The sequence below is a fragment of the Choloepus didactylus genome, chromosome 7 (genome assembly GCF_015220235.1).
Source record: "Choloepus didactylus isolate mChoDid1 chromosome 7, mChoDid1.pri, whole genome shotgun sequence".
NCBI lineage: Eukaryota > Metazoa > Chordata > Mammalia > Pilosa > Megalonychidae > Choloepus > Choloepus didactylus.
In genome coordinates, this window is record NC_051313.1 from 111910817 (window position 1) to 111938212 (window position 27396).

Genomic DNA, 27396 nt, shown 5'->3' on the forward strand with positions numbered 1-27396 from the left:
CTTCTTCTCCCTGCTCCAGTTTGACTACAATTCACCTATTTCATGTTCTATTTTAAATTTCTGAGTTTAATTCCAAGAGTAGAGAAAGCTCATATGAATTTAGTGAAATAAATCTCTAAAAAAGAACATACCTTATCTCTAAAATGAATGGATTCAATTAGATAATTTCTCAGTTGAATTAGATAATTTCAGCTCTGTGATTATAAGTGAGTTACACTGAATGTTGAAGATGGCAACCATTTCCAAATTCTAAAAAAAAAAAAAAAAAAAAAGAGGATCAAAACCTGGAGTGAGAAAGTACAGAGTATATTGTTGAGGCAGAAGGACTTGTTCATGAATGTTGAAGACTGAAAGATCTGAGAAAACAAAAAGCTTCTTTTAACTGCTGAATGAACCCTGTAGAGACTGATAGTGTCTTGATGCTGCTCAGTGCTTTGTAATGGTCGAGTGGGCTGAAAATCTGATTGAGAGAAAACCCAGGGAGCCCTATCTGAACAAGGTGTGCACAGTTAGGCTCTGACCCTGTGAATCTCAGCAATGTAGCACCCAGTGATTAAGGCCTGATGGCACTCAGGTCAGGCAAAGTGTTTCTTACAAGAGTCAGCATTCCTGAGCTTTTTCTTGCTCAAATATTACACACTTCTTACACATCACAGAGCTTTTACTTCATAGGATGCTATATTCAAAGTGCTTTATTTCTTATGGTAGCACTAGCTGTTTTAATTCCCATTATGGCCATCTGTTCATACCAAAGTAAGTTCATCAGTTGAATCAGATTTCCAACCAATTATAATCACTCAAGAGAAGTGTTCTGCCCCTAATTCTTTTTATCTTCATTCTACCACAACCTTTGCAAGCTGCTACTTGTAGCTAAAATTTTTCTTGTCCCTACATTTCTCCTCTTCAAAATTCTTGTAACAGCCTCATGTGAGTAGGCTTGGTGGCTGTGTGGCATCTGATTTTCTGTACAACTTATTTATTTAACAAATATTTATAAGGACCTATAATGTGCCAAGGACAGTGTGAGGCACTGGGACACAGGGATGAACAAAATAGAAACAGTTCTTGCCTCAAAGATGCCATATTCCGGTGCAGGGAGACATGCATTAAATAAGTAATCATTAAGTATGTTGCGGTAATCCAGGTGAGAACTGTGAAGAGAAAAGAAAAGGAGTGAGGAGAGCTTGTAGTGGGGGCTGTGACTTAGTTGGAGGGGTGATATTAAGGGAGGGTTCTGTGAGGGCATCATATTAAGCAGAGGAGTGAGGCAGGCAGGGATGGGGGTGGAGCATGTCAGGCAGCGGGACTCCCGGCTTGAGCCCAGTGCTAACCCTGAGCACATCAGCCCTTAGAGCTAGTCCAGGGGCGTCAATCCATTCAGGGTCTCACAGACATCTGCAGGTCGCTGATCCTTGGTTCTCTGCATGTAATTTATTTATTTTATCTTCACCCACTGCGTGAGTTGATAACAATTTACGCTGATAAACAAGTACTTTCACAGGAGGGACTGAGGTTATAGGATAAAATAATGGAGAGAGAAGGAGAGGAGATTAACTGAAGTGGAAAGAAACATAGGTTTGGAAAAGTTGGAGGATGTGGATATGGGCACGTGGGTTGAGGAAGTCTAGTAGTAGCTGCTAGAAAGCAAGTAGGTGGTAGAAGAGAACCCATGAGTACACAGGAATGAGAATAAGAAGAGCAGGTAGGTAATGGAGTAACAGAATAAAATACTTTTATAACCAAATCCTCCTTATATAGTACTTTATCTTAATGAGGATAATGGGACTGAGAGTGTGAGACAATATAGTTTAACAAGTTTCATTCATTCATTCATTCATTCAACAAATCATGATTGAATGTCCACTGGGAGTAGTGAGCTTAGGCAATGGGTTAAATGTATGATTGAGAAATAGCCTGTGCTATCATGTTACCCAGTGAAAGAGCAAAACATATAAACAAATACTTACAGTAGAATAAGATAACTGCTGTAATAGAAATCCATATAAGTGTTAGTAATTATGTCCTCTAGTCTCAGTTTCAGTACATCAAATGGAGATGGAAAAGAAAATAGACTGATAACCTGTCTTACATTAATTAGCCCAAACTGGTTATAAAACTTTCTTGCAGAATTATAATTGCCTTTCTGACCATAATTGTGAGACCTCACACCTGCTAGCAAGGTGCAGCCTTTCTGAGTTGAATGCACCTTATTGTGCTCATAAGTAAATAACTTTCTGTTTGCCAGAATAATGTTGGTTTTGGAGTTCTCCCTGTGTATGCAGTACTTTTTCCAAAAAGTTTCCTCAAAAACATGTTAAGCCACAATAACAGGGTATATCTTGGCTTTAGAAATTGAGTCCATGGGAGAAAAAGGAAGGGAGAAGCACATACTTGTTCTGACTGTAAACATTACTGAATGCCCCTGTGTGACCTACGGTCTCTGTCAGCTCAAACACCAAGTGAGAAACCACTGGGAACAGAGAGCGTTTGCTCTCTACCTCAACAGAAATCAGAATCGGGGCTGCTTTCAGCCAGTTATCCAATGCAAGTGGGACTTTTTCAGAGTCTCAGTTTCCACTTGGCTTCCACTGGCTGTTGTGTGGAGGAGGAAAGCTGATGGTGCTAGTGCTGGTTGTAACCCCTGCTAACTGCTGTCAGTTTTCAAGGGATAATTTCCCTTGCCCTTCTGAACTCTGTAAAAGAAAATCTCTTCAATTCATTAAATAGTAAACCAAATTATTGATTCCAAGCACAGCTTCTTGGTACTTAGAGATATTATTGAGCATAATGTGATGTTCTGCTCTTTGTCACTTAAAGAATGCCTTTGGGAACATTTGTCATTATATTTATACAGGAAATCCAAAATAGAAGTAAATATTTTATAAAACCAGGTGTATGACCACCTTACCCTGTGCTATCCAGAAGATAATTTGTTTCCTGCTCAATTTAGAGATTCCAGAGCAGCCCCATAAAATGTGATCTACTTCTGCCTCCCAAATGCCTGCAATTTCCATGTCACTCCAAAGATTTGTATCTGCTGCAACTAGATTTATAATGATATCCCTAATGCCCCCTGGACCATACCTTAGAGCTACTAAGTTACCTGCACAGGGTCCTCTTCTGAAGAAATGGCCTAGGTCTGGGTTTATATGACTGTAGCAAGTCCCTCAAGGGGTCCTAAAGAAGACAGCATGAACACCGCTCCACAACACTGAGTGCTTTTAGTTTAACTAAAAATTATCCCAGAAATGATCTTTCTTGATCTTTAAAACATTTCTGTGAGAATGGCAGGCATTCTAAATTTTACAGGTAAGGGAACAGAGACTAGTAAATTTGAAAATTTAAGAACATATATATGGGGAAGCTGGATTCTGACTCCAAATCCTTGATCTTTATTTTGTCATGTACTGTCTTCATTTCCTCCATTTTGTAAGACTGTATTTTCTAATCCATAATGCCCATTTTGAATTTTAATTCCTTAACAATTTTAGAACCCTCTCTGGAGAGGACATTGGGTTTGCCACTCCAACATCCATTTCAGTGGGTAGCAGTCATGTGATTTGGGTCATATGGAATCCACCTCCACCTCCAGAGGTAGATCCCCACTGGTCTCAGCCAATTGGTGTATGTCTTTCTCCTGGCTACCATGATTGGTTCATGGGTGGGTTCATGACCCAAGTAGTCCTAGTAAAGTGCAAGGCTTTCATTTAATGATTAGGGAGGAAAAGTCCTCTCTCACTTGAGCTGTGAATATGGAATTATGTAACATCAGGGCTTTTGGCAGCTATCCTGTGACAATGAGGAGAAATAGACTTCTACCACATGGAAGGTAGAGAAGATACATGGGTTAAAAACTAGGTCATTGGTGGTAGCACTGAGCTCTTGGATTATTTCTAACCTAAAGCCTTTCCTATTTCAGTTATGTGAACCAATAAATTTCCCTTATGGTTGAAGATAGTTGGGTTACATTTTCCATTACTCACAACCAAAAGCAAGTTAACTAATAAACCATTTAATTTAATATTAACAAAAAGTTTAATATACCTATTCTTTTTGTCATCTAAGTTGTCAATAATGCTGTTGAATAGAATAGATATCAATATTGTTTCCTGGAGCAAGAAAAAAAAACATGAAAGTACTTCAGAGTACTTAGAATGTTGTTAGGCACTTAACTGGTGATTCATAAACAATAAATGCACCCTCTCTGCACATGTTTAGACAAATCCCTGTTTGTTCTGGTATTTCATACTTGGCCTACCCAGCCTGTTTCAGAGATTTCATTTATCTCTTGGCTATCAGGGCCTGCATCTCTGCTCAGTATCCTGTACTACCACCTTGCCACTCAGACTTGTATCTGCCATACTGCCCACTTCCTCACCAATTACACTGAAATTTAATTACCCCCCCAATTTTATTCCCTTCTAGCAACCTTCACTGACTTCCTACTTGAAACTAATAAATCTGCTCATTCATTCATGTAACAAAAATTTGTTGTGCATACATTGTATTAGTCAGATTTCTTAATTGCCAACTGGAAAACCCACTGTGGCTAATTTAAGCAGCATGGTATTTATTAAGCTTAAAGAACCTCAAGAAAAGTCAGAAAACTGGGCTCAGATGCCACACAGCCAGGAGCGAGCAACTAGAGTCCACACCTAACCACATCACTGAACTGCCCTAGTAAAACACTCCTGTTATTCCCACTTGGCATTTAGGACAATAAGTCCTGGATTCCAGAAATTTTAGAAGAGCCAGATGCCTCTGCCACCATGCTCTCCCACAAATCTAGCCTCTTTCTGTATGGCCACCACTTCTCTCTGCTCACCTCCAAATTCCACACAGGTATGTCTGTTTGGTGTTAGCTAGGTCTCATGTAAAAAAAAAAAAAAAACAGTTGCAAGAGATATTAGACAGTGTAGATCTTCACTTTCCAGAGTTTATAATATAGAAAGTCAAATAAGAATGACAGTTGTCAAGAGAGCAGAGTGAGACAACTTAGTTTCTGCAACATGTACTAGGTTCTGGACACTGTTCTAGGCAGTGGGGATATACCTGAGAACCAGAGGGACAAAGTTCCTGGCCTTGGGGAGCAGAAATTCTAGTGGGGAAGCAGACAACACAGAAATAAATATAATTTCAAATACTGATAAGTACTAAAAGAAAAATAAAATTACAGGCAGGTGATAGCTGTGTTATTTGTGATAAGGTGTTTGGGGAAAGCCCCTCTGAGGAGATAAAATTTGAGCCAAGATTTGAATGATGAGAAGCAGGAAACTGTACAAAAGTCTGGAGCAAGAGCATTCTATGCAGAAGGAACAAGTTCAAAGGCTCTGATGTGGGGCAAACTTGGCATGTTGGAACAATAGCAAGAAGGCCAATGTGGGCAATGGGAGCATGACAGGGGATGAGCTCAAATAGGTAGACAGGGAGGGGATCACACAGGAGTTGTTTTATTAAACTAACTAAAGCTAGTTAAAGGCTGTAAGCAGGGGAGTGACTTGATGTAACATATTTTACAAAGATTCCTCTGGTTGCTATGTGGAGAATAGACCCGGGAGGGCAAAAGTGGAAGCAGGAAGACTGATCGAAAGCCTTGTGCAGTTGTCCAAGGCAGGGACCATAGTGGCTAGGACTGGAGTGGTCACAGAAGAGGTGGTAAGAAGTAGTCCAATTCTGGGTATGTTTTGTAGGTAAACATAAAAACTCGACCTGTGATGGATTGGAGGCAAGAGGAAATCAAGAATGTTGCCTAGGTTTTTGGCCTGAGCAATTAGGTGGATGGTGCCATTAATAATTGTGGATAAATCCTGAAAGAAGCAGGTTTGGGAGGTAGAGAGGATTGATAATCAAGAGTAGAAATCCAGGTGGAGATGTACAGTGGCCAGGAATATAGTAGCTCAGGAGGAGGTTGAGGTGGATGATGTGGAAACGCCAGGTTATAAACGGTATTTAAAGCCAGGAATTATGTAGGGAGAAAGTATAGATAACAAAGAAAAGAGGATCAAGGACTGAGCCCTTGGGCACTTTAATATTTTTTTTAACTTGGGAAGAAGAATAGGAACCATTAAAAAAAGAACTAATTTTTGAGGAAAGTTGAAAACCAGGAAAGCATGGTGCCCTGATTACCAAGTGTGTCAGTTTGAATGTATTATGTCCCCCCAAACGCCATTATCTTTGATGTAATCTTGTGTGGGCAGACATTATCAGTGTTAATTAGACTGTAATTCTTTGAGTGTTTCCATGGAGATGCACCCCACCCAACTGTGGATGATGACTCTGATCGGATAATTTCCATGGAGGTGTTGGCTGCCCATTGGGCGGGTCTGAATTAAATTACTGGAGCACTATATAAGATCAGACAGAAGAAGCAAGCTGCTACAGCCAAGAGGGACACTTTGAAGAAAGCACAGGAGCTGCAGATGAGAGACAGTTTGAAGATGGCCATTGAAGCAGACTCTTGCTCCGGAGAAGCTGAGAGAGGACAAATGCCCCAAGGACAACTAAGAGTGACATGTTTGAGGAACTGCAGCCGAGAGAGGAACATCCTGGGAGAAGGCCATTTTGAAAACAGAACTTCGGAGCAGACGCCAGCCACGTGCCTTCCCAGCTAACAGAGATTTTCTGGACACCATTGGCCATCCTCCAGTGAAGGTACCCTTTGTTGATGGACACTTACGGCCTTAAGAATGTAACTTCATAACCAAATAAACCCCCTTTTATAAAAGCCAATCCGTCTCTGGTGTTTTGCATTCCAGCAGCATTAGCAAACTAGAACACCAAGTAAATGAAATATTTCCCATAGGAAGAAATGAGCATCTGTGTTGAATGCTTACTCAACCCAGAAGTCTAGTGAGATGGCATACAATGCATTTGGCAAAATGGAGATTGCTGATGACCTGGACAAGAGTCATTTTAGTGCTATAGTGGGCATACAGATAGGAATGGTCCAAATTAGAAAGAGAAATTAGTTCAGAAGAGAAAGGGGTAACTGTTGGAGCAAAGCGATGAGAGCGGAAGAGGGAGAGGCTACAGGACTGGCCCTAGATGGAGCAGGACAGTAACAGGAGGAAAGGCAGAGGATAAGGGGAATTTGATGATGGGGCATGAGATAGCTCTGATCAGGTTGCTGGTATTTTTCCAGCTCTGGTAGAAAGGTGGGCATCAGCTCAGACTGCAGGTGTGGGTGAGGAGGTGCGGGAGTGTGGATAGAGGTTGGAAGAAAAAGGAGAAGATATGAAGGCCTCATTTCTGACAGTGGAAAATTGATTTTTGAGAGAAATATTATAGGATTGCAGGTTTGTAGCAAAATCTGTGGTCATGAATTTAAAGCAACACCTTTACATGTGTAGTACTTACATGTTTTTTGCTCAAAATGGCCGTCAAAAAATGATGTTCCCTCTTTGTTTTGTAAACCAAAGAAGTGCAAGAGGGTCTCATGATGGGAATTATGCCTCTAGGAGGAGGGAAGACTAGAACAATGACAGGTTCAGGCTGAGGTATTTGCAGTAGCCAGTGTGTTGTGATGCTCCAGAAGTCACATCTGTGGTAATTTCCTGCTGCTTTGCAGTGGGCATCCCAGCCCTCGATTCCTCTTCCCAGGATAACCCTGAGCCCCTGGTGGCTTCCTCTGGGGACAGGCCCAGAGCAGCCATTCATGAGTCTAATACCCATCCATCTAGTACAGCAGTACAAAAATAATACCTTCCTGTTCAAGACCTGAGAAACTAAAGAGAACTAGAATAAGCAAACCCCAGCTGAAGCAAGGTAAACTACAATAATTGCGAGCACCTTATATAGTGCTTATTTTGGACTAGGTACTATTCAAAGAAATTTGCACATTTTGATTCTTTTAATCATCCCAACTACCTAGGAGGCAGCTACTGTATTTATCCCTATTTTGTAGAGAAGCAGACTGAGGTAGAGATACTGAGTGATGTGCTCTGGTTAGGCTTTGGTTTGGACCTCGACAATCTGGCACCAGAACCTGGGCTCTCAACCACAGTCCTATACTGCCTCCCATAGTTCTTATTTACTATTCTCTCTCTTCTTCCTGGGAGATGGGAGCACAGGGTCTGATTTTTTTAGGATCAAAATCTGGCATCATTTACACTTGTGTTTTTAAACAAATTTTCCAGTAGCTGAATACAGACTATTATTAACAGAGTATTTAATTCTGTACAAGTTATTTCATCTGTCCAAAAATTACAGGGTCTACCATACTATGTTTAGCTACATTTACTTTAACCCATCTTCTCCATTATTGTACTGAATATTGTTGTTAAAATATTTATTCTGAGTGGAGTGTTCTCCTGCATTTAGTTATTTTTCTTTGTATTTTTATTGCAATTGCAGTTGTTTGCCAGATGTGCATTTTCTGCTAAGTTGATGCCATTATTTTTCTACTTTTCCACAGGTTATCATTGCTCTTTCAGAAAAACACCGTTCACACATTCCCTATAGGAACTCCATGATGACCAGTGTCCTAAGAGACAGTTTGGGAGGCAACTGCATGACAACTATGATTGCAACCCTCTCTTTAGAGAAAAGGAATATCGATGTATGTTGGTTCTTCTTGCTGGAGAGCTTAATCTGGGTTTTTATTGTTAGTACATGGGATGGCGTGGAGGGTCACAGTTGGGTTTCCATCCTTTCAGCTGGATTGGGATATGCCTTCAGAGGTTAATACTGTGCACAGTTCACAGCTTTGGGTTATTTGCCAGCATTATAATACGTTCACTTGAGAATCAACTCATATAGCACAGGATTGTTTGAAGAAGCCTCATAAACAAAATTTTGGAAGGACTGCTATTGGATTAGTTATCTTAGCCAAATGAGAGATGACCCATTAGCTACTCCTGCTCTGTTTTGCTCCTGATTACTAAGATCTCGATAGCTTGGAGACATCCCTGAGAGGTATCCTAGGCATGTTTTAGAATGCTTTAGCAGGGACTAGCAACTGCAAGAGTTTCCTGGGTGGCTTTGGAACCAGCTGACGTTTCATGCACTTCAGTTTTAACTGAAGTTTGGGTTCCAGGTGCTCTCCAAAAGAGGAAACCAATAAGTACTGGGAGGCTTCTCAAAAGAAGGCCAGGCCCCAAGTGTGTTGTCAGATGCCTTGAAAAGCCTTTCCTTTTGATCTGTTACAAATAGTTATTTTTATAGTCTTTCATTATCTGTGGAATATGCTATCTGCTATGACTATTATATATATTAACAAATCAGTAGTTGCAAATCACATACTAGTTGCCAATTGGGGCCTTAGGATCTACCACATTTTGGCACTGGTCATTTTATTAAATCAAAACAAAATTTTGATATAAAGTATTTTAGAGCAAAGCTCTAATTTGGAGGCATGTCTTTCCCTCATCATGTTTTAGCCACGTATCTCTTTAGGCATGCATCTTTTCTCTGTGTATAAAATGAAGTTTTATATAGAGAAATATCTCTCTATGCCATAATATCTTAAGGAGATATTTTGCTTTCTTAGGAATCTATATCTACCTGTAGATTTGCACAACGAGTGGCCCTCATAAAGAATGAAGCTGTCCTTAATGAAGAAATTGATCCTAGATTGGTAAGCAACTTTTAATTGACTCTAAAGAAATCAAAGTATATCAAAGATTCACAAAAATTTGGGGGCACTTACTCTGTATCAGGCCATTCTCTAAGTAATGATGTTTTAACTCATTACCAACAATCTCATATGTATAGATATTATCTCTGTCTCCACTTCAGAGATGCCACCTGAGGCTTACAGATATTAAATTATTTGTTCAGGACCACAGTGTTAATATGTTTAGAGCCAGGATTCAAACAGTCTGGCTCAAAGGTCTCTGCTTTTAATGTATGATTCCACATTGCTTGGCCATTAAGATGTGCAGTGGATCCTGAGCACTCATATAGCATAACATACATAAATATTTTTATGCTGTTCTTGGCCTTTCAAAAAACATCAATTTAACCCTCTAGAGAGAATAATGATAGACCATTATAGATAAAGAAAGTCCTAATCATTCTTAAAAAGAACCATATTTTGCATAACTGTCCTGTTAATCTAGAGATTTTTAAAAATTAATAATCAGTTTGATTGATGGGACAATGGTCAAATTGCTAGTTTTATAACAACGAATCCTGCTTTATCTCAGTGCTTTTTTAAGCAAAAATTATTTACAAATTTTGTAACTCATCTACTTATAAAGACAGATAATTTCTCCTTTCCCTATTTTGTAGTCTTCTATAAAGTGAAATGCAATACTCAGTCAACTCATGCCAATATTGAAAATATTGAAACATTCCCATTCTGTAAAATTCCATAATTTAGATTATATAATTTTTCAATCATATTGCTTTTTTTATTTCTCTGGAAAATAAGCTGATGTAAGCTTAGTAGTATGCATTATAAAAAGATATGAAGTTTTACTAACAATGCTTCATTTAATATTTTCTCAAATTCACTGTTATCTGTATTAATTGCTTCCTTTTGATTGTTTGCCCTGATTCCCCTGAAATCATTCCATTAAAGGGTAGAGGAAAAGGAGGAAGAAAGAATAATGGGACTATCTGTTTTATTCTACTCACCCCAGGGAGCACCAAGCTCCCCTGCTGGAGTTCTCTTCTGGAGAGACCAATGGGAGATTCAGGATCTATTTCCCGTACAGGCCCTCATTAGATACCAGCAACCTACAGTGCCCCAGCTGGAGAAAGGAGACAGGATTCAAAGGCATGGCTCAAGTGGACTTGAACTCCTCAAATGAATTCTGCTATCCCTCCCAGCAGCCCTACAACATAACTATGCAGAATGAGAAAGACAATAGCAGAGTTATTAACCTGAAGACAAAAATTAGTTCATAACTGAAGAAAAATAAACACATTAGTGATTGGAGGATTTTTTCTTTAAATTTGGCTAGGGAGGCTTTACTTTGAAGGAACTTGAGGAATCTGAAGAAAGGTGAACAGTATCATATGTTTGATGTAGATCCGTGAGAGATTTAAAGAAAAGAAAAATTAGGAGAGAAAAGCTAATAGCTGATAATTGAGCAAATAGCCAAGAATAGTCAAGTCTGTTTTGAAAAAGAATAAGATGAAAGGAACTTGTCCTAACTAGATTTCAAAATTTCTTATGATATGATAATTAAAACAGTGTGGTATTAGCATACTTATTGTCAAATAAACAAATGTTTTCAAGCAATGGCTCAGAAACATGTACATTCTTATGTGTTATATGTTATATAACAGAATTATAATCTCACAAATCTTATATTGTTAGCCATGTAAGAAAATAAAATTAGATCCTTTTTTCATACCTTTTTTCAAAATTAAATCCCCCTAATGTGAAAATAAAGCTTTAAAAAAAACTCTTAGAACATATAGGAAAATATTTCTGTAGTTTGGGGTAAAATAGATGTTCTTACGAAGGCACAGAAGTACAACTTATAAAGGAAGAACCTGGTAGATTAGGTTACATTGAAATTTAAAACTTTCATTTAATGAAAAGAATACCATGTAATGAAAAGCATGCGATAGATTGGGGAAAAACATGGGCATTACATAAAACCACCAAAGGATTCACGTCCAGAATATATAAAGAAGCTGCAAATCAATAAGGAAAAGGAAAACAAGTCAATTGAGACATAAGGATGTTAGTGAATAATCAACAGAAGAGGAAATTCAAACAGTAATATACTTATTCAAACATGGTCAACCTCACGAATAATCTGGAAAATGCAAATTAAAGCTAAAGTGAGATACCATTTTTGAGCTGCCAGATTGGCAAAACTAAAATGCCTGCCAATACCAAAAGAATGTGGGGAAACAAGAATTTACATAAACAGCTGACAAATTTGTACAACTACATGGAAGAGCAATTCAACAATATATGATAAAAGGAGGATGCACAACTCGACAACCAATTTTAGGTATACACTATAGAGAATCTCTCACATATGTGTCCAAAGAGAATTATAAAAATGTTCACTACCACACTGTTTGTAATAGCAAAAGTAAAAAAACCTAAATATCCATCAACAGAGACATAGATAAATAAATTGTGACATATTCCTTTACTGACATACTATATATCTATGAAAATTAATGAACTAGAAACACTTGAAGCAATCTGAATAATCTCAGAAACATAATGGAGGGAAGAAACTAGTTGCAATTACATGCAATATGATAACATTTACATAAAGTTTAAAGCATGCAAAATTATACCATACATTATTTATGGTTACATCCATACATATGGAATAAACTTATGAAAACATTCAGGAAAATGATATTCACTAAATGCAGTATAGTGATCACCTCAGGAAAAATGGAAGAGGAATGGGATCGGGGAAGGATACAAGGGGGTTTCAATTACATCAGTAATGTTTTATTTGTTAAAGAAAAAAAAAATTCTAGAACTCTTCTGGCTAAATGTTAAGATTTAGTAAAACTGGGTGGTGGGTATGGGAGTGCTTTTTATAACTTTATACCTTTTCTTATCCTTAAAATATTTCTTAATTTTAAAAGATATGTGTTCTCTGTCACCAAGTTCACCTTAAGGAGAAGTTGGCATTTACTTCCGGCCTTTCCATTTGTAGGTGATAATCCGCCTACAAAAGGAAATCCAGGACCTGAAGGATGAACTGGCCATTGTCACAGGGGAGCGGAGGACAGAGGCACTCACAGAAGTGGAGCTCCTTCAGTAAGCCTGCAGATACTTTTTTTTTTTTTTCCTTTTTTACTTTAACAGTGAAAGTTTGTGTTAACTTCTTTGTTGGCCCTAATGTTATAAATTCACCTCAAAGCATGACAGTCTCCTGGGACAGTCTAAAATTGCATTTAGGCGCCAGTTTAGAGTGGCGGCTTTCCATGAAAAGCTGGATAAGCCTGGCAGTGTTTTTTGCTGCCTGGGCTTTCAGGAAGCAAAGAACAGAGCATACAGAGGATGGGAATATCTTTCTCATGCCAGCTCAAGAAAAGGTATTGTATAATAGTCATGCAATTCTAAAACACACACACCAAGCACTTAAGCTGTGCATCTGAGATCTGACTGGAATTCAAGAAAACTTCCTTTGTATTAAACAGCATCTTGCTGCAAGCACCAATTTATCCCATGCCAAAGTAAGCTCTCTCCTTTAATAAATAGATGGCCCATATATTATAGTTCAAACACTTGAAATGGGAATGAAAGCAGGTATTCAGGGCTTTATACAAGTGTGGCATCTTTCAGAGCCTTTAGATTTACAGCCATATGGCAGGTCAGTGGCTCTCATTCATTCTGTGATCCTGAGCCACAGTAGTGGGCTTTCTTGTTTCTGTGCTGCTTATAAAGCATTTGTGGAGTGTAATAAGGGACTTGGCATAGGAGGCACTGGTATTCTCTATTCCCAAATAAGAAACAGAGCTACACAAATTTTTCTAAAGGTATATTGCCATTCCACCTAGACTTCCCTCAACAGAGAAAATGGTAAATAATAGAAACAATAAAAGTAATTTTATTTAAACTATTTCATGGCTGCTCCTGAAACTAGCTCTAAAGCTTGAGAAGCCTTTAGCAAAGCCTGTTATATTCAAAGCTTTCTCTCCTTTAGGATAGTATTTCATAAATCTAGATGTTATGAAATAAAAAATTGCCTTGCAGCATATTTGCAATTTAGGTGAAATATATTGCCAAATTCACATTTTTTTAAGAATTTTATGTCACTTCTTTTAATGATCTGGCATAGCTTAGATTGGAGAAACCCAAATTGAGAATTCCTTCACTATGGTGCTCTCCTCCCCCCAGAAAAAGAATTACCAATTGTTATCTTTAAAGAGCCTTCTTTAGGATTTTGATATCCAAGTCAGGAAAGCAAAACCACTCTAGGTCTTTCAACAATTTAATACAGGGAATTGATTACATGGGAGTTGGTACTATTAAGAAACTAATTAAGAATGATGCAGCACTCCAGAGATCAGTAACAGCAGGAAGCTCCTACGCCCCTGGGTCAAGAGAGACAACAGAAGAATGTGGTGTTAGGAAAACCCAAGAGTTCACACTGGCCAACAGAAGCTAAACCATCATGAGCACAGCTTGGGGGAACTGGGACCACTGCAGAACCACAACTGTGATCCATGACATTACTCAAGTGGTGTGGGGCCTGGCTTTTTCCCTCATCCCACCTTCTAGTGCCTCCCAGAGGCTGAACTTGCCCATAATCCACTTGTTAAAGGAGCCAGGAAATGTAGATTCCTGTGTTGTAGAGTCAAACAGGGAAAGAGTGGAAATTGGATCTAAAAGCAGACAGGGAAATGACCAGCATAACAAATAAAAACCAGAAAGTCTCCAGGATTTTCACTAATTTCTGTATATACTCTGTGTAGTTCAGGAGGCTCAGTTTCAGGGTAAGATACCAAATGTGGTGCTTTCAAAATGGCAGACAAAGTATATGCCGCAGATTTACTCCTCTGTACCAAATCTTGGGAATTAAAGAATGAGATTTAAAAACAAACAAACAAAAACAAACAAAAAACCACATGAATCTTGAGCTACACCCCAAAACAAGAAGGGAACTTCTCAAGGCTCAAGGGACTAGAAGCTTCAGGGAATTCCTGAAAAATTAAAAGATGGGGAAGAGATGTGCAAAAGAAAAGAATAGACCAAGATGTGGGTACAGCACCATGAGGCTCTGTATTTGGAAGTGGTGGAATCTTAAAGCAGGAGAGAGCTAGGAAGTTGAGTGGTTGGTTGAACTATCTCAGTGGGAACTATTTGTCCTGTGAGCCCTTATGCACTCCTACTTCCCTTCTCCACTCGATGGCTCAGTGCTTAGGATGGAGAAATAGGGAAGGGCCGCAGGTAGCTGATGCTGTCCAGGACAAAGGAAACCAGATAAGGTTTGAAGCCCAGCTGCTGTGATGTACAACCAAACAGTGCTCTGCCCAGTCCGCATTCTCACTGAACTCAGTGTGGAGCACAAGCTTTTGCAGCTATTTCACTCCTTACCCCAGACTGGCAGCCCAAACTGAGATAACCAAGAATCTAGCAAAGATGAGCTCACAATCAGGAATGACTAGACCTATGAGAACTACCAACTCTGAGAGAGACAAGAACAAGAAAAGTTTACAGTTTGGAGGGCTTCAGAACTGAAATTTACAAGATGAGTAATTAATATCCCCAAAGAAATAAAGGATGGTATTTTATCTATGAAACAAGAACAGGATCTTGAATCTTATAAAACAGATGTTGGAAATGTAAAAATGTAATTGTTGTCACTAAGAACTCAATAGATGGCTCAATAGCCGAATGAATAAACAGGGACCAATTAGCTAGCTAGGAATATTGGGACTAAGGAATTCTTCCAGAATGTAGAAAAATAGGACAAAGTTAAAAATTTCAAGAGTCATGGAGAATAATTCTAGGTTTTCCAATATCTACTTAATAGGAATTAGTGTAAGAGAAAATAGGGATAATGCAGGGAGTCAATCATTAAAGAAATAATATCTAAGAACTTATACAAACTAAAAACAACACAATAGGTCAGAATGAAAGGATTAACGTGTGATAAGCAGAATAGCCATATTGTAGAAAATGTTCAGAACCTCAAAATATAGAAGAAAAGCCCAAAAAATTTCCTGAGAGGAAAAACATTATGATTTGAAAAAAATCAAAACTCTAATTTAGAGAAGATTTCTCATCAGCAACTCTGGAAACAAGAAATTCTGGTGCAACAAAACAAAATAAAACAAAATGAAAGGACCTTCAATGTAGATTTCTATTTCTAGCTAAATTAGTGTCAAATGAGAAGGTGAAATAAAGGCATTTTTTTAGACATACAATGACACAGAAAGTTTACCCCCTAGAACCTCGTTGAAAGAATTACCACAGACTATACTCTAGGAAAAAGAAAAATCCAATAAAGTGTAAAAAGCAACAATGGGCACATTTTGTTTTGTCTTTATGATACATTATATCATATTTACATTATGTCTTTGGCTAAAATTACTTGCCATTTGTTACATTTTTCTGTCTATATGTATTGAAATAATAAAAATTTGCCATCCACAGGAGTTTGAGGGTACAATGGAGAGAATAAAATTGTGACAACAGATTTAAAATGTGGAAGGACTCTCAGATCTTGGATTGGCTAATGTTGATTTATAGATCACAAATATACAAATGTCATCTACACAGATTCTACAGAGACTATGGGTAGGGTGGCCGTTAGTTTTTTTGTGTGTGCACTTAGTTCATTCATTGATTCGTTCATATATTTATTCAACATTGATTATTCATCTAGTATTCACAAAACTCTACCCTAGCATCTGAGGGGAATACAAAGATGAGCGAAACCTAGATTCAAATTTCAGTGGGCTCACATTTTAGTAGCGATTTCAGACACAAGCACAAATAAAGATAATACAATATGAAAAGATGTAAACAAAACACAGTGAGATTGCAGAGATAGTAATGATTAATTTTATATTCAAGAATCATGTAAAACAAGTTCATGCGCTACTAAATAACTTCAGCAATTCCCAATGAAATGACTTCTCTGTTGTTAAATATATTATATAGCATCATATCTTATTAGTGATTCCTGATCAGAAGTTAGAGAGAGCAAATTTTGCAAACCACATTCACCAGAACAAAGCAAAACATGGAGCTGCACAATAATCCAGGAAATTTGGTACTTGTTCACACTGACAGTGTAGATTGGTTAAATAATGTGTTTTGTTGTTATTGTGTCTGTTATATTGTTATTGCAGTTATTTTTTTTTTGCTATAATTAGTACAATCTAAAATTCAGCAGATTTACAGGGGCCCTTTATCATTATAAAGTAAAAGAGAGAAATTAAAATTTGCCCCTAATTTGGCATTGCTATTTAACACCATTAGTCTGCTCTTCTTTATCTTCTTGGGCCCCTTGGCCATTTACCCAGGACTGTGTTTCAGCTTCAGTCATACCATTTCACCCAAACTCTCCAGGATGCGAAGTAGTAGTGTTGGAGGAAGAAGGAGCCCCACAGCTTTGGCAGAACTGAGTGGCAGTAATTCTCTAGCTCTCATTCACTTCTCTGTCCTACTGATTTCCGGGCTTATGCTGACTGGCGTGGCATAAGGACACTCCATCAGGGATTCTCCAAAGGATGTCAGGAAGCAGATATTTAATAGATAGGGTATTCTATGTAGTTTACATTTGGGCAGTTAGGATGTCTCTTGATATCCAGCCCTATCAAATTTTTTGTACCATTTCCCAACATTTCAATTCTTAATGTAAATATTTGTTGCACTGACTTGGATGCTTTAATTGAAGAGGATTTCAGATGTCAGCCTCCAGTTATTATGATATTTTCAGTTTACATCTTTTTTTTCGGTGGGGGGAAGCTGGGCAAATTTGAAAAGATAAAGCTGGCTGAAGAACGTATAGCCAAGTTAATGTTTATACAGAACTTCTTGGGTGAAGATTTGATTCTGATTGATTCTCTAAACACATACCTCTTTGTTCCTCTGGTAAAACAATAAGTCTGTAGATCTTTGGCTGGGATGAAAGCATTATATCCTGGTCCAAATCTAAGTGAGTGGAATATTTTCTATATAGCAACATTTTATTTCTGAGATGGAGTAGAACTTGATCTTATGGGCTCAAGTTTACCCAAAGTGTCTGGATACCTTCAACATCTTGATCCTTTTCTAAATGAAAAGAAAAATATCCTCATATTAATCAGTTAATCCTTCAAGTGAATTTATTGAGCACCTATTGGATGCTAATCATTTTAATAGGTGCTTTTAGGGATTCAGGGGTATAGGATTCAGAAAGTGCTCTAAGCTGTTACAGTTTTGTTGGGGAAATCAGACAACTACACACACATATGTGTATACATGAAACACAACAAGAGAGTATATTACTGGAAAGAATAAGTGGACACAGAGAATTTCAAAACCTTAATTCTAGTTCCAATTCTACTAATATTAGTTTTTTAATAGCTCTTTAGACTTGTGTCCTTAGAAGTAAAGTGAGAGAGTTGGACTAAATAATATCTATGTTCTTTTTCAGCTCCATGTTTTTAAATTTAGTATCAGTTTATTGTTGATGAGTTAGCACATTACTTACTCAGATGATACCAAAAAGCTAAAACATTATATGGGAATTCAGAAATAGGGGAAATCACTTCAGATTTCACCCATGGAATAAGCTGAATAAGCCTTAAAGGGGGTTAAGAGGAGGAAGGTATCATTGTAAGTTGAAGACCACATAGCAAAGGTGCAGAGGGAGTATGCACAGTGCGAGGAGGAGGGGGAAATAGCAGAAAACCAGGACAGGAGCTTGTACAGAGGAGGCACTGATTAATGAAGAGCTGAACTGAAACTGGCGTAGCAGGCGCTGGGGTTCTTATTGAAGAATTGAAATCAGTGGTAATTAGGAAACTGATTGTGGTTTGAGTATATTGCAATTCACTCATTCATTCATACATTCATTCAAATAATGTTTATTCTGCTCCTTGTCTATGCTAGGCACTGTTCTAGGTGCTGGAGATTCAGGAATGAACGGAAACAAAGTGCTTGCCCTCATGGAGCTTAATTCTAGTGGGGAGAGCTATCCATAGGATAAATACCTAAATACAAAGCATTTTAGATAGCAAAAAGTACAAAGTGCAAATATAAAACGGGAGTTGCAATTTTAATAGGATTACTGGAAGGACTTAAATGATGAAGTTTTTTTGTAAATCTATAACTGATAGTAATGGACAGAATTATCTGGAATGAGAAATCAGAAAGATAATCAGATTTGAAATGTGGTGAGGGAAGAAACCAGATTTAGAATGTGATGAGGGAAGAGACTTGAGTGATGACAGTTAGAATGGAAAGGAAGATACAAATCTGAGATATTTTGTAAGGTAAGAATCAGTAGAATTGATTGCACAGGTATAAAAGAGATAAAGAGGTGAGAATACAAAGAATTCAAGATTTTAGAACAGGTTACCAAAGGGTTGAAAATTTGGAAGCTAAATAGGTTGAGGATAAGAAAAGAAGTGTCAGTTTTTTACATATGATGAAGGAATACATGATATACAGATGAAATCTGGAGCTTTAAAGGAAGATTGGAACTGAAGATTTAACTTTTAGAGTGATTCACATTGATGTAATACTGAGGTTAAGCCCAAGGGTCGCTTCAGAAATTCTGTGATCTAATTTGTAGTATGTAATAATTGGGTACCACGGGACCATATCTTTGTATATTCAAGTTTGCTATAGGTGGATTACCAGCTAAAGTTATCTCTTTACTTAGTCACATCATCCCTTTCCCTCTCCCACCCCATTTCTGTTTACATATAATTAAATATTCCATTAATTAGATATTTTTCAATAAGAAAATAATGTCCCTTTCTTGGTAACTGAGAGCATTGATAGTAAGCAGTGTAGAAAGATGACACATTAAAAAGATAACAAAGGAATATTATGAATAACTTAATAACAATAAATGTGCTAACTTAGGTAAAATTGATAAATTATTAAAACACCCAAACCACCAAAGCTCACTTGAGAGAAAGAGAGCCTCCAAACAGTCCTATATCTATATAAGAAAATGAATTCATAGTTTAAAACCTTCAAAAAAGAACACTGTAAGCCCAATGGCAACACTGCAAATTCTACAAAACATTTAAGGAAGAAATAATAGCAATTCTACACAAACTTTTCCAGAATACAGAGGAGGAGGAAACAATTCCCACCTTATTTTATGAGACCAGCATTACCTTGATATCAAAAACAGACAAATATATTACAGGAAAACTACAGGTCAACATCTTTCATGAATAAAAATCCTTAACGAAATATAACAAATCATGGCCAGCAAAATGTAAAAGATAATAAATTGTGGCCAGGTGGAGATTATGCCAGGAATGCTTAACACTTATAAATGAATCAATTGTAATTCACACATCAAAAGACTAAAGAAAAAAAATATATACCATCTCAATCTCAATAGATGCAGCCAAAGCATTTGACAAAATTCAACAGTAATTAAAATTCTGCAACCAGATAAAGGGCATCTACAAAAAAAAAAAAAAGTTAATAAAATAATTAATGGTGAAAGAAATAATGCTTTCTCCCTAAAATTGGAAACAAAGCAAGTATGTGCTTTCTTACCAATTTTATTTAACATCATACTGAAGGATCTAGTCAGCACAATAAGACAAGAAAAATAGATAAAAGGCATACAGAATTGGAAAGGAAGCTATAAAACTGTCTTTACTCACAGATAATATGATTGTCTATGTAGAAAACCTCAAACTACAAAAAAAAAAAGTCTACTAGAACTAATAAGCAAGTTTAGCAAGGTTGTGGTATACAAGATCAATATACAAATTCAATTGTGTTTCTGTATACCAACAATGAAAACTAGAAATTGAAATTTTAAAAGACAGCATCAAAAAGTGTAAAATACTTAAGTTTAAATCTAATAAAATATGTATAAGATCTGTATGCTGAAAACTATAAAACATTGATGAAAAATTAAAATACCTAAATAAACAGAAAGATATACAATGTTAATGGAGTGTACTCTTCAATGTTAAGATATCAATTCTCCCCAAATTTGTTTGTAGATTTAATGCAATCCCAATCAAAAGTCCAGCAGGCTTTTGCATGTGTGAGGAAATTAAGAAGTTGATTTTAAAATTCACAGAAATGCAAAGGGCCTAGAATACCTAAAATAGCTTTGTAAAAGAAGAGCAACACTTATCTTGCAAAATAAACAAAAACTTATTCAAAATGAATCATAGATTGAAATGGAAAGCCTAAAATAAAAAACTTCTGAAGAAAGCTCAAGAGATAATCTCAGTGGCCTTGTCTTATGCAAAGATTTTTAGGTCATAAAAAGCATGAACCATGAAAAAATTATAAATTGGACTTAATAAAAGTTTTAAATTTCTGCTCTTTGAGAGATTGTATTAAGAAAATTAAGAAAACAAGCCACAGACTGAGAGAAAATATTTTCAAATCACATGTCTGACAAAACTTTATCCAGAATTCATAAAAAATTCTCATAACTGACTTATAAGAAAGCAAACAATAAAAAACATAAAGAATTTAAGATTTAAACTGACACTGTATCAGAAAATATACAAATGGCAAATAAGGGCAAAAACTCTCAATATCCTTAGTCATTACGGAAATGCAATTGTAAAGTAACTTTATACAATTATTAAAAGAGCTTTAGAAACTGACAATAACAAGTGTTGAAAAAGATGCAGAACAAATTAAACTCTCATATACTGCTGATAGGAATGCAACATGGTATAGCCACTTTACAAAAACAGTTTGGCAGTTTCTTATAAAGTTAAACATAACACTTACCATAAACCCAGCAATCCCACTCCTAGGTATTTATCCATGAGAAATGAAAACATATTTCCCTACAAAGACCTACACATGAATATTTTATTAATAATTGCCCAGAAATGGAAACAACCCAAATGTTTCTCAACTGGTGAGAGGCTAAACAAATTGTGGTACACCCATACAGTGGAATTCTACTCAGCAATAAAAAGAAATGAATTGTTGATATACACAATAACTTGAATGAATCTCAAAAGCATTATGGCAAGTGATAAAAGCCAAACACAGAAGACTACATATTATAGGATTCCATTTATATATTCTGCAAAAGACAAAAGTCTAGCTATAGACAAATATCAGCTCAGTGGTAGCCAGTGTTGCTTTTAAGGGGAGAGGATTGATTACACTTGTCAAAACTCTTAACACTGAACATCTAGAAAAGGTGACTATTACTGATTCTGACAGCTTTACCTCAGTTAACCTGACTTTAAAAAAATTGGAAAAATCTCTATGGAAAATTATAATATAAAGTTAAAATACCAGTCATCAAACAAAACAAAATAAAACAACAGAACTGTACAGTAAGAACTTTCCTGTTAGGTAAAATTTTGCTATGGTTTGCTGAATAATGGCAACTTGTCTTTAACTGCAAGCCCTCAGAGCACCCAAACATATCGTTTTGAAATTAATTACTACATATACAAGTTCCTGCTCTGCTAGCAAAGCTACAAACTGATCTGCATCTGCACCCCTTCTCTCCTTCCTTCTTGTTAAAATAAAGGACGTGTCCCTTCTCCTGTCTAGAGCTACTCTCACCAACCGTAGTCTAAAACCCAAGGTGTTCTACCATGTCAGGAACTTCACTCTCAATTTAATTTCTACTCTAACTTCTCCCTATTTGTTGGATCCTCCTTTTTATATTTAAATTTTTGAGTCATTTCCATATTTAAAACCAAAAATCATTCTCTTTACCCAACCACCCCTTCTACCTCCTACCCCCTTTCCTGTCTTTTAGCTGAACTTCTCCAAGTAGTTCCATCACTGTCTTCATTTCCTCCCCCCCCCACTCATTCCTCAACATGCTCTTATCTGGCTTTTGCCCCCATCACACTGATGCGGTTATTTTAAGGTCATTGAGGACCTCAGTGTAGATAAATTTAATGGACATATTTCAGTCCTCATCTTTCTTGACTTCTCAGCAACATTCAACATCAACCAAGTCTCTCACTGAAACATTTTCTTCTCTTGTTTCCTTCCTCTCTCCTGACTACTCTTTGCCCTCCCATGCCAAATGATCTTCCTTTCATGTTGGCATTCTTCAAAGCACTGTCCTAGGACTTCTTCATCTCTTACTCTATACTTTTCCCTAGTTGATCTCATTCATACCCGCACATCATTTGCCATCCAAATCTTGATTACTTCTCTGGTTGCACCTCCCTCCCTTTCCCTCCCTAGGCGGTTGCGGATTCCCTGACCCTTCCCTAACCCCCTCCTGACCTGGGCCTGTTTTCCGGCCCAGCCCCTGCGTCAAAGAGGGGGGCCTTGAGGAGTCAGAGGCGCCACAGTTGAGGAGAGAAAAGATGACATCGACCCTCAGCTCACCAGCCAGACTGTTTGTTCACTGCCACCGTGGCAATGAGGCAGACAGCTCACCTGCTCGGGCCACACAAGACCCATGGTTGATTTGGCCTTTGGTTGCGTCATGCCTTATGGCTATTTCTTAATCAGTGCTTGCAAGGCAAAATGTAGGATGCTGTCTCAGGAGGTGAATTAATGACTCTGGCTCATAAACACATTGTCAAATCTGTGGATTCCACTCAGATAGTAATTCTTTGTTTACTGGGGGTAGGATAAACTGTTAGGCACATATGACTTGAACAAACTTGAAACAGAACCTAAGGAAATCAGTGGTCACACCTCTGGTATTAAAAAGGTTCTATGGTGTAGTGGTGATAGAAAGATTCTATCAGCTGATGATTATACTGTCCACCTTTGGGATCAGGCTACTATGACAGAAGTGAAATCTCTAAATTTTAATATGTCTGTTAGTAGTATGGAATATATTCCTGAGGGAGAGATTTTTATGATAACTTATGAACAATCTGTTGCTTTCATAGTGTGGTAAGTTTGGAGCCAATTAAATACTTTGAAGCTCCTGCAGCCATCAATTCTGCATCTCTTCATCCTGAGAAAGAATTTTTTGTTGCAGGTAGTGAAGATTTTAAACTTTATAAGTATGATTATAATAGTGGAGAAGAATCAGAATCCTACAAAGGTCACTTTGGTCCTGTTCACTGTGTGAGATTTAGTCCTACTGGAGAACTCTATGCCAGTGGTTCTGAAGATGGAATATTGAGATTATGGCAAACTGTGGTAGGAAAAACATACAGCCTTTGGAAATGTGTGGTTCCTGAAGAAGACAGTGGTGAACTGACAAAGCCGAAGATCAGTTTTCCAGAGACAACAGAAGAGGAGCTAGAAGAAATTGCTTCAGAGAATTAAGATTCTATCTATAGTTCAACTCCTGAAGTTAAGGCCTGAGCATCAGACATATGTCACAGATAGTATAAATTTACGGACTAAAACAAGCAAACAGGAAAGCATCAGCCTTCCAGAGTTACTCTCTGCTCAAGGCAAACATGGGCAGTAAATAATGGGAAATACGAATTAGCTCCAGTGCTGGAACTAACCAACTTGGTTTTACCTGTAAGTGAAAACTCTAAGAGTATCAGAAGAAGGCAGATGGAGTAATGCTCTTGTAGTAGCGACACATTTTTGAATGAATATGTGTAAGTGAACATCTAATTTCTCTTATTACAATTATATTTCTTGTAGCTGTTTATGTTATTATGGAGAAAAAAATATAATGGCCTATTTTTCTGACTTTTCTCTTAAAGCAGAAAGTCTTTTTTACTTTAGTTGTAAAGAAGAGGGAATACATGATAAAGTGATTGGTTTGATTTCTCTTTCATTGTATACTACTTCTGAACATTTAATTGTTTTTGGTTATCTAAATAAAATGCCTCTAAAACAAGGAAAAACATTATTCCTTATAAAATTAAATAATTTAAGAGTAATGTAGTTTAAATTTGGCTTAAAACCAAATACATAGTCTTATCAAACCCACAAAGACAGAATTTGTTTCAAAAAGACATATTTGTACTAATAATACCCTCATTGATGTCCTATTTTCTATTTAAATGCAAATAAACATGCCTAAAGAAAGTGTCTTAAATCCTTATTTTTCCATCAAATAAATGCCACTTTGAAATAAAGCTAATTTATATCTTGATGCATTCATTCTAGTGAATAAACACTGATTGAGTGCCGACATTACCATCTTAGGCACTGAGTTGGAAACTGGGGTGGGGCTCAGAGACAAAACGAATGATCCTTCAGGAAACTGACAGTGCAGGAGAGAGGGGAAGATAGCCAGACAAACATGCTTATTGATGGTGCCGAGATGCTGTGATAGACACGCAGGTCTGAGATGGGGGAAAGTGAACATCTTGACAAAAGCAGGGGAACAGGAAGGAAAAACTTTGTAGAGGAAGTGATACATAAAACCCATCAATTCTTTCATTCTTTTAAAATGAGAATTTAAAGGTGACTTCAGGAAAAGTCATTTCCACCATATTTAACTTGCAATTCAATTTTTGTTCATTAAACTTGTCTAGCAAAAGTTGAATTGGTTTAAGCTCCTCAGCAGGTTTAAAACACATTAGAACAGTTATGTCAGATCAGAAAACAAATTTCAACTATAGGTAAAGTGCCTCTCTGGAACTTAAAATTTGATAACTTATTCCAAAAAGTGTGGGACAGAATAATTAAAATCAAGGTCATCTTAGATAATCTGAAATGTACCATCTTAGTTTTGTAATGTGATCTTCAAGCTATTTTAGAAATGAAATGTAATAATGGTATATAAATAAATGAATATCCTACAATATTTGTGTTAATAGTCTTATAAATACATATATATATATATATATATATAGTCTTACAAAAATTAGATACCAAGTCAGTCTTTTATGGAGAGCCTCTTCTCAGCATATACCTAATCAATAATGTGTTATCTTTTTTATATCAATTTATTGTCACTATTCTCCAAAGTGGTTTTAATTGTAAAACCACTACTAAGAACATGTTTTATGATCATAAATTACACTGTACAGTTCTGTGATGAGCTCTCCTGATCATTCTCTGAGGGTGTCTTCCACTGTGGAAGTAGGAGGAATAGATTTCAGAAAACTGTGTACCTTAAAAATGAGAGATAGATTTAGAAAAATATGGATTAGGTGTGAGGGAGAACAGAAACAGAGAGAAGCACATGCAGGAGTCCAAACAATCTCTTGAAAATTGTTTGAGATATGACCGAGCACTGTCCTCCACCAGACTGCTCATTAGAAAATGAAAAAAATCTCAAGAAAGTTTGTGCCTAATTTCTTGTCATTATGGATGAAATTCTCCCATTGATATTGACCACCACTTGCCATCCTGGAGCTCAAGTATTAAATTTAGGTATTAAAACCAACATTTTAAAGTTGTTTTTTTTTTTTTTTTAAATTATTGCTAATATTCAGTACTGGAAACTCTGAACTTCCCACCTTTGGCATTGTTAAGTAAGTAAACAATCCCAGGGATTCAATCACAAATATCAGAGCTACAATAAAAAAAAAAAAAAAAAAAAAAAAGACAACACATATGTTCCATCAGCAAGCCCTGTCCAAGTTACCTTTAAAATGTATCCGAAGTCCAATCACTTCTCCCCATTTAGTCCAAGCCACCATCAGTCTTTCCCCTGGCAATAGCTCCTACTGGTCTCCCTGCTTCTTCTACGGATCTCCTGTGGTTTATTTGCTTTGGTTCAGCCAAACTGATCCTTTAGGAAAAAAATGTCTGATTATTTCACTTCCCTTGCTCAAAACCCTCTAAAGCTTCCCACTGTATATGGAAAAAAAATCCAAACCCTTTTTCCATAACCTGCAAATGACCTGGCCCCTGGCAACCTGTCTGACCCCATTGTCCCCCAAGCTTCCTCTCCCTCACCCTGGGTCTCCTCACCATCCTTCCGTCTGAAACATTCCTCCTTCAGAGGCTGTCACTCCTTCACTTTATTGTTCAAAAGTCACATTATTAGAATGATCTTCCCAGACTACCTTGTCTAAACTACATCTTCCCCTCACTCTTTATCCCTCTGTGATGAGTTATTTTTGTTCATAGCAGTGACACCATATTTATTTGTTTAATTGTTCAATGTTTGTTTCTACTTACTAGAAAGTGAACTTCATGAGAACTGGAACTTTATCTGTTTTTTACCATTATGTCTCTGGCACCTAAAACAATATCTAGCTCATGGTAGGCCCTTTATAAAAATGTGTTGGACAAATTACTGAACACTCTGTTAGGGCCCTCATTTCCTTCTCTGGCTTCTTTTCCTGATCTTCCTGATCACATTCATTTCAGGCCACCAGGATGTTTACTTGGAGCTGCCTAGGTGTGTTTAGTATGAACAAGGGTACTCAGAACTGGTCTCTGTTGATAGAAAGCACATCCTGAGATTTAGATGCAGCATGCATTGGATTGGTATCCACTTTGTACCAGACCTTGTTTATGTCAGTCATCTCATGAGTGTGATTGACTGAGGAATTATCTGAAATATTTGGAATTTTTCCAAAACTGTTCTCTGAACTTTGTTCCAAGCCACTGAGGCAGTGAAAATTTGTTTGAATGGACTGAGAGTCAAGAGGCTTGAGTTTTAATTTTGACTCTCCTGCTAGTCTAAGGAGATGAGTTATTTTTAAATGACCACTCCCCTCTGTGGGCTCCAATCTTATACTCTTAGCCACATACTCTTGGGGGACGATGTCGCTATGTGCCTCAGTTTCTCACCTGTTTGGTGAGAATAATAATGGTTCCTCCCTCCCAGTGCTGTTACGGGGTTGATGAGGTAATTCATGTTACATACTGAACACGATGCCCAGCACATAGGCACTCCATAAATATTAGCTGTTATTATTTTCCAGTAACTCCTTGGTACAATTTTTGTTACTGCTAAGGAATCTACTCATTTATATGGATGTTTT

General features: G+C 37.1%; 1 protein-coding gene and 1 pseudogene across 7 annotated transcripts in view; both read left to right on the top strand.

The window, feature by feature from the left end:
- The window catches only part of KIF6 (kinesin family member 6), a 448516-nt gene that overhangs the window by 154513 nt on the left and 266607 nt on the right, over positions 1–27396 (top strand). For 5 of the 7 annotated variants that reach the window (XM_037842874.1, XM_037842876.1, XM_037842877.1 and 2 more), the window contains 3 exons: positions 8414–8557; positions 9488–9574; positions 12588–12691. In XM_037842874.1, coding sequence (XP_037698802.1) covers positions 8414–8557; positions 9488–9574; positions 12588–12691 — 335 coding nt within the window. Of the gene's footprint in view, positions 1–6600; positions 6652–8413; positions 8558–9487; positions 9575–12587; positions 12692–27396 lie in introns of those variants that run through there. The other 2 variants (XM_037842880.1, XM_037842881.1) reach the window with 2 other exon arrangements.
- Positions 23069–23851, top strand: LOC119539370 (annotated as a pseudogene).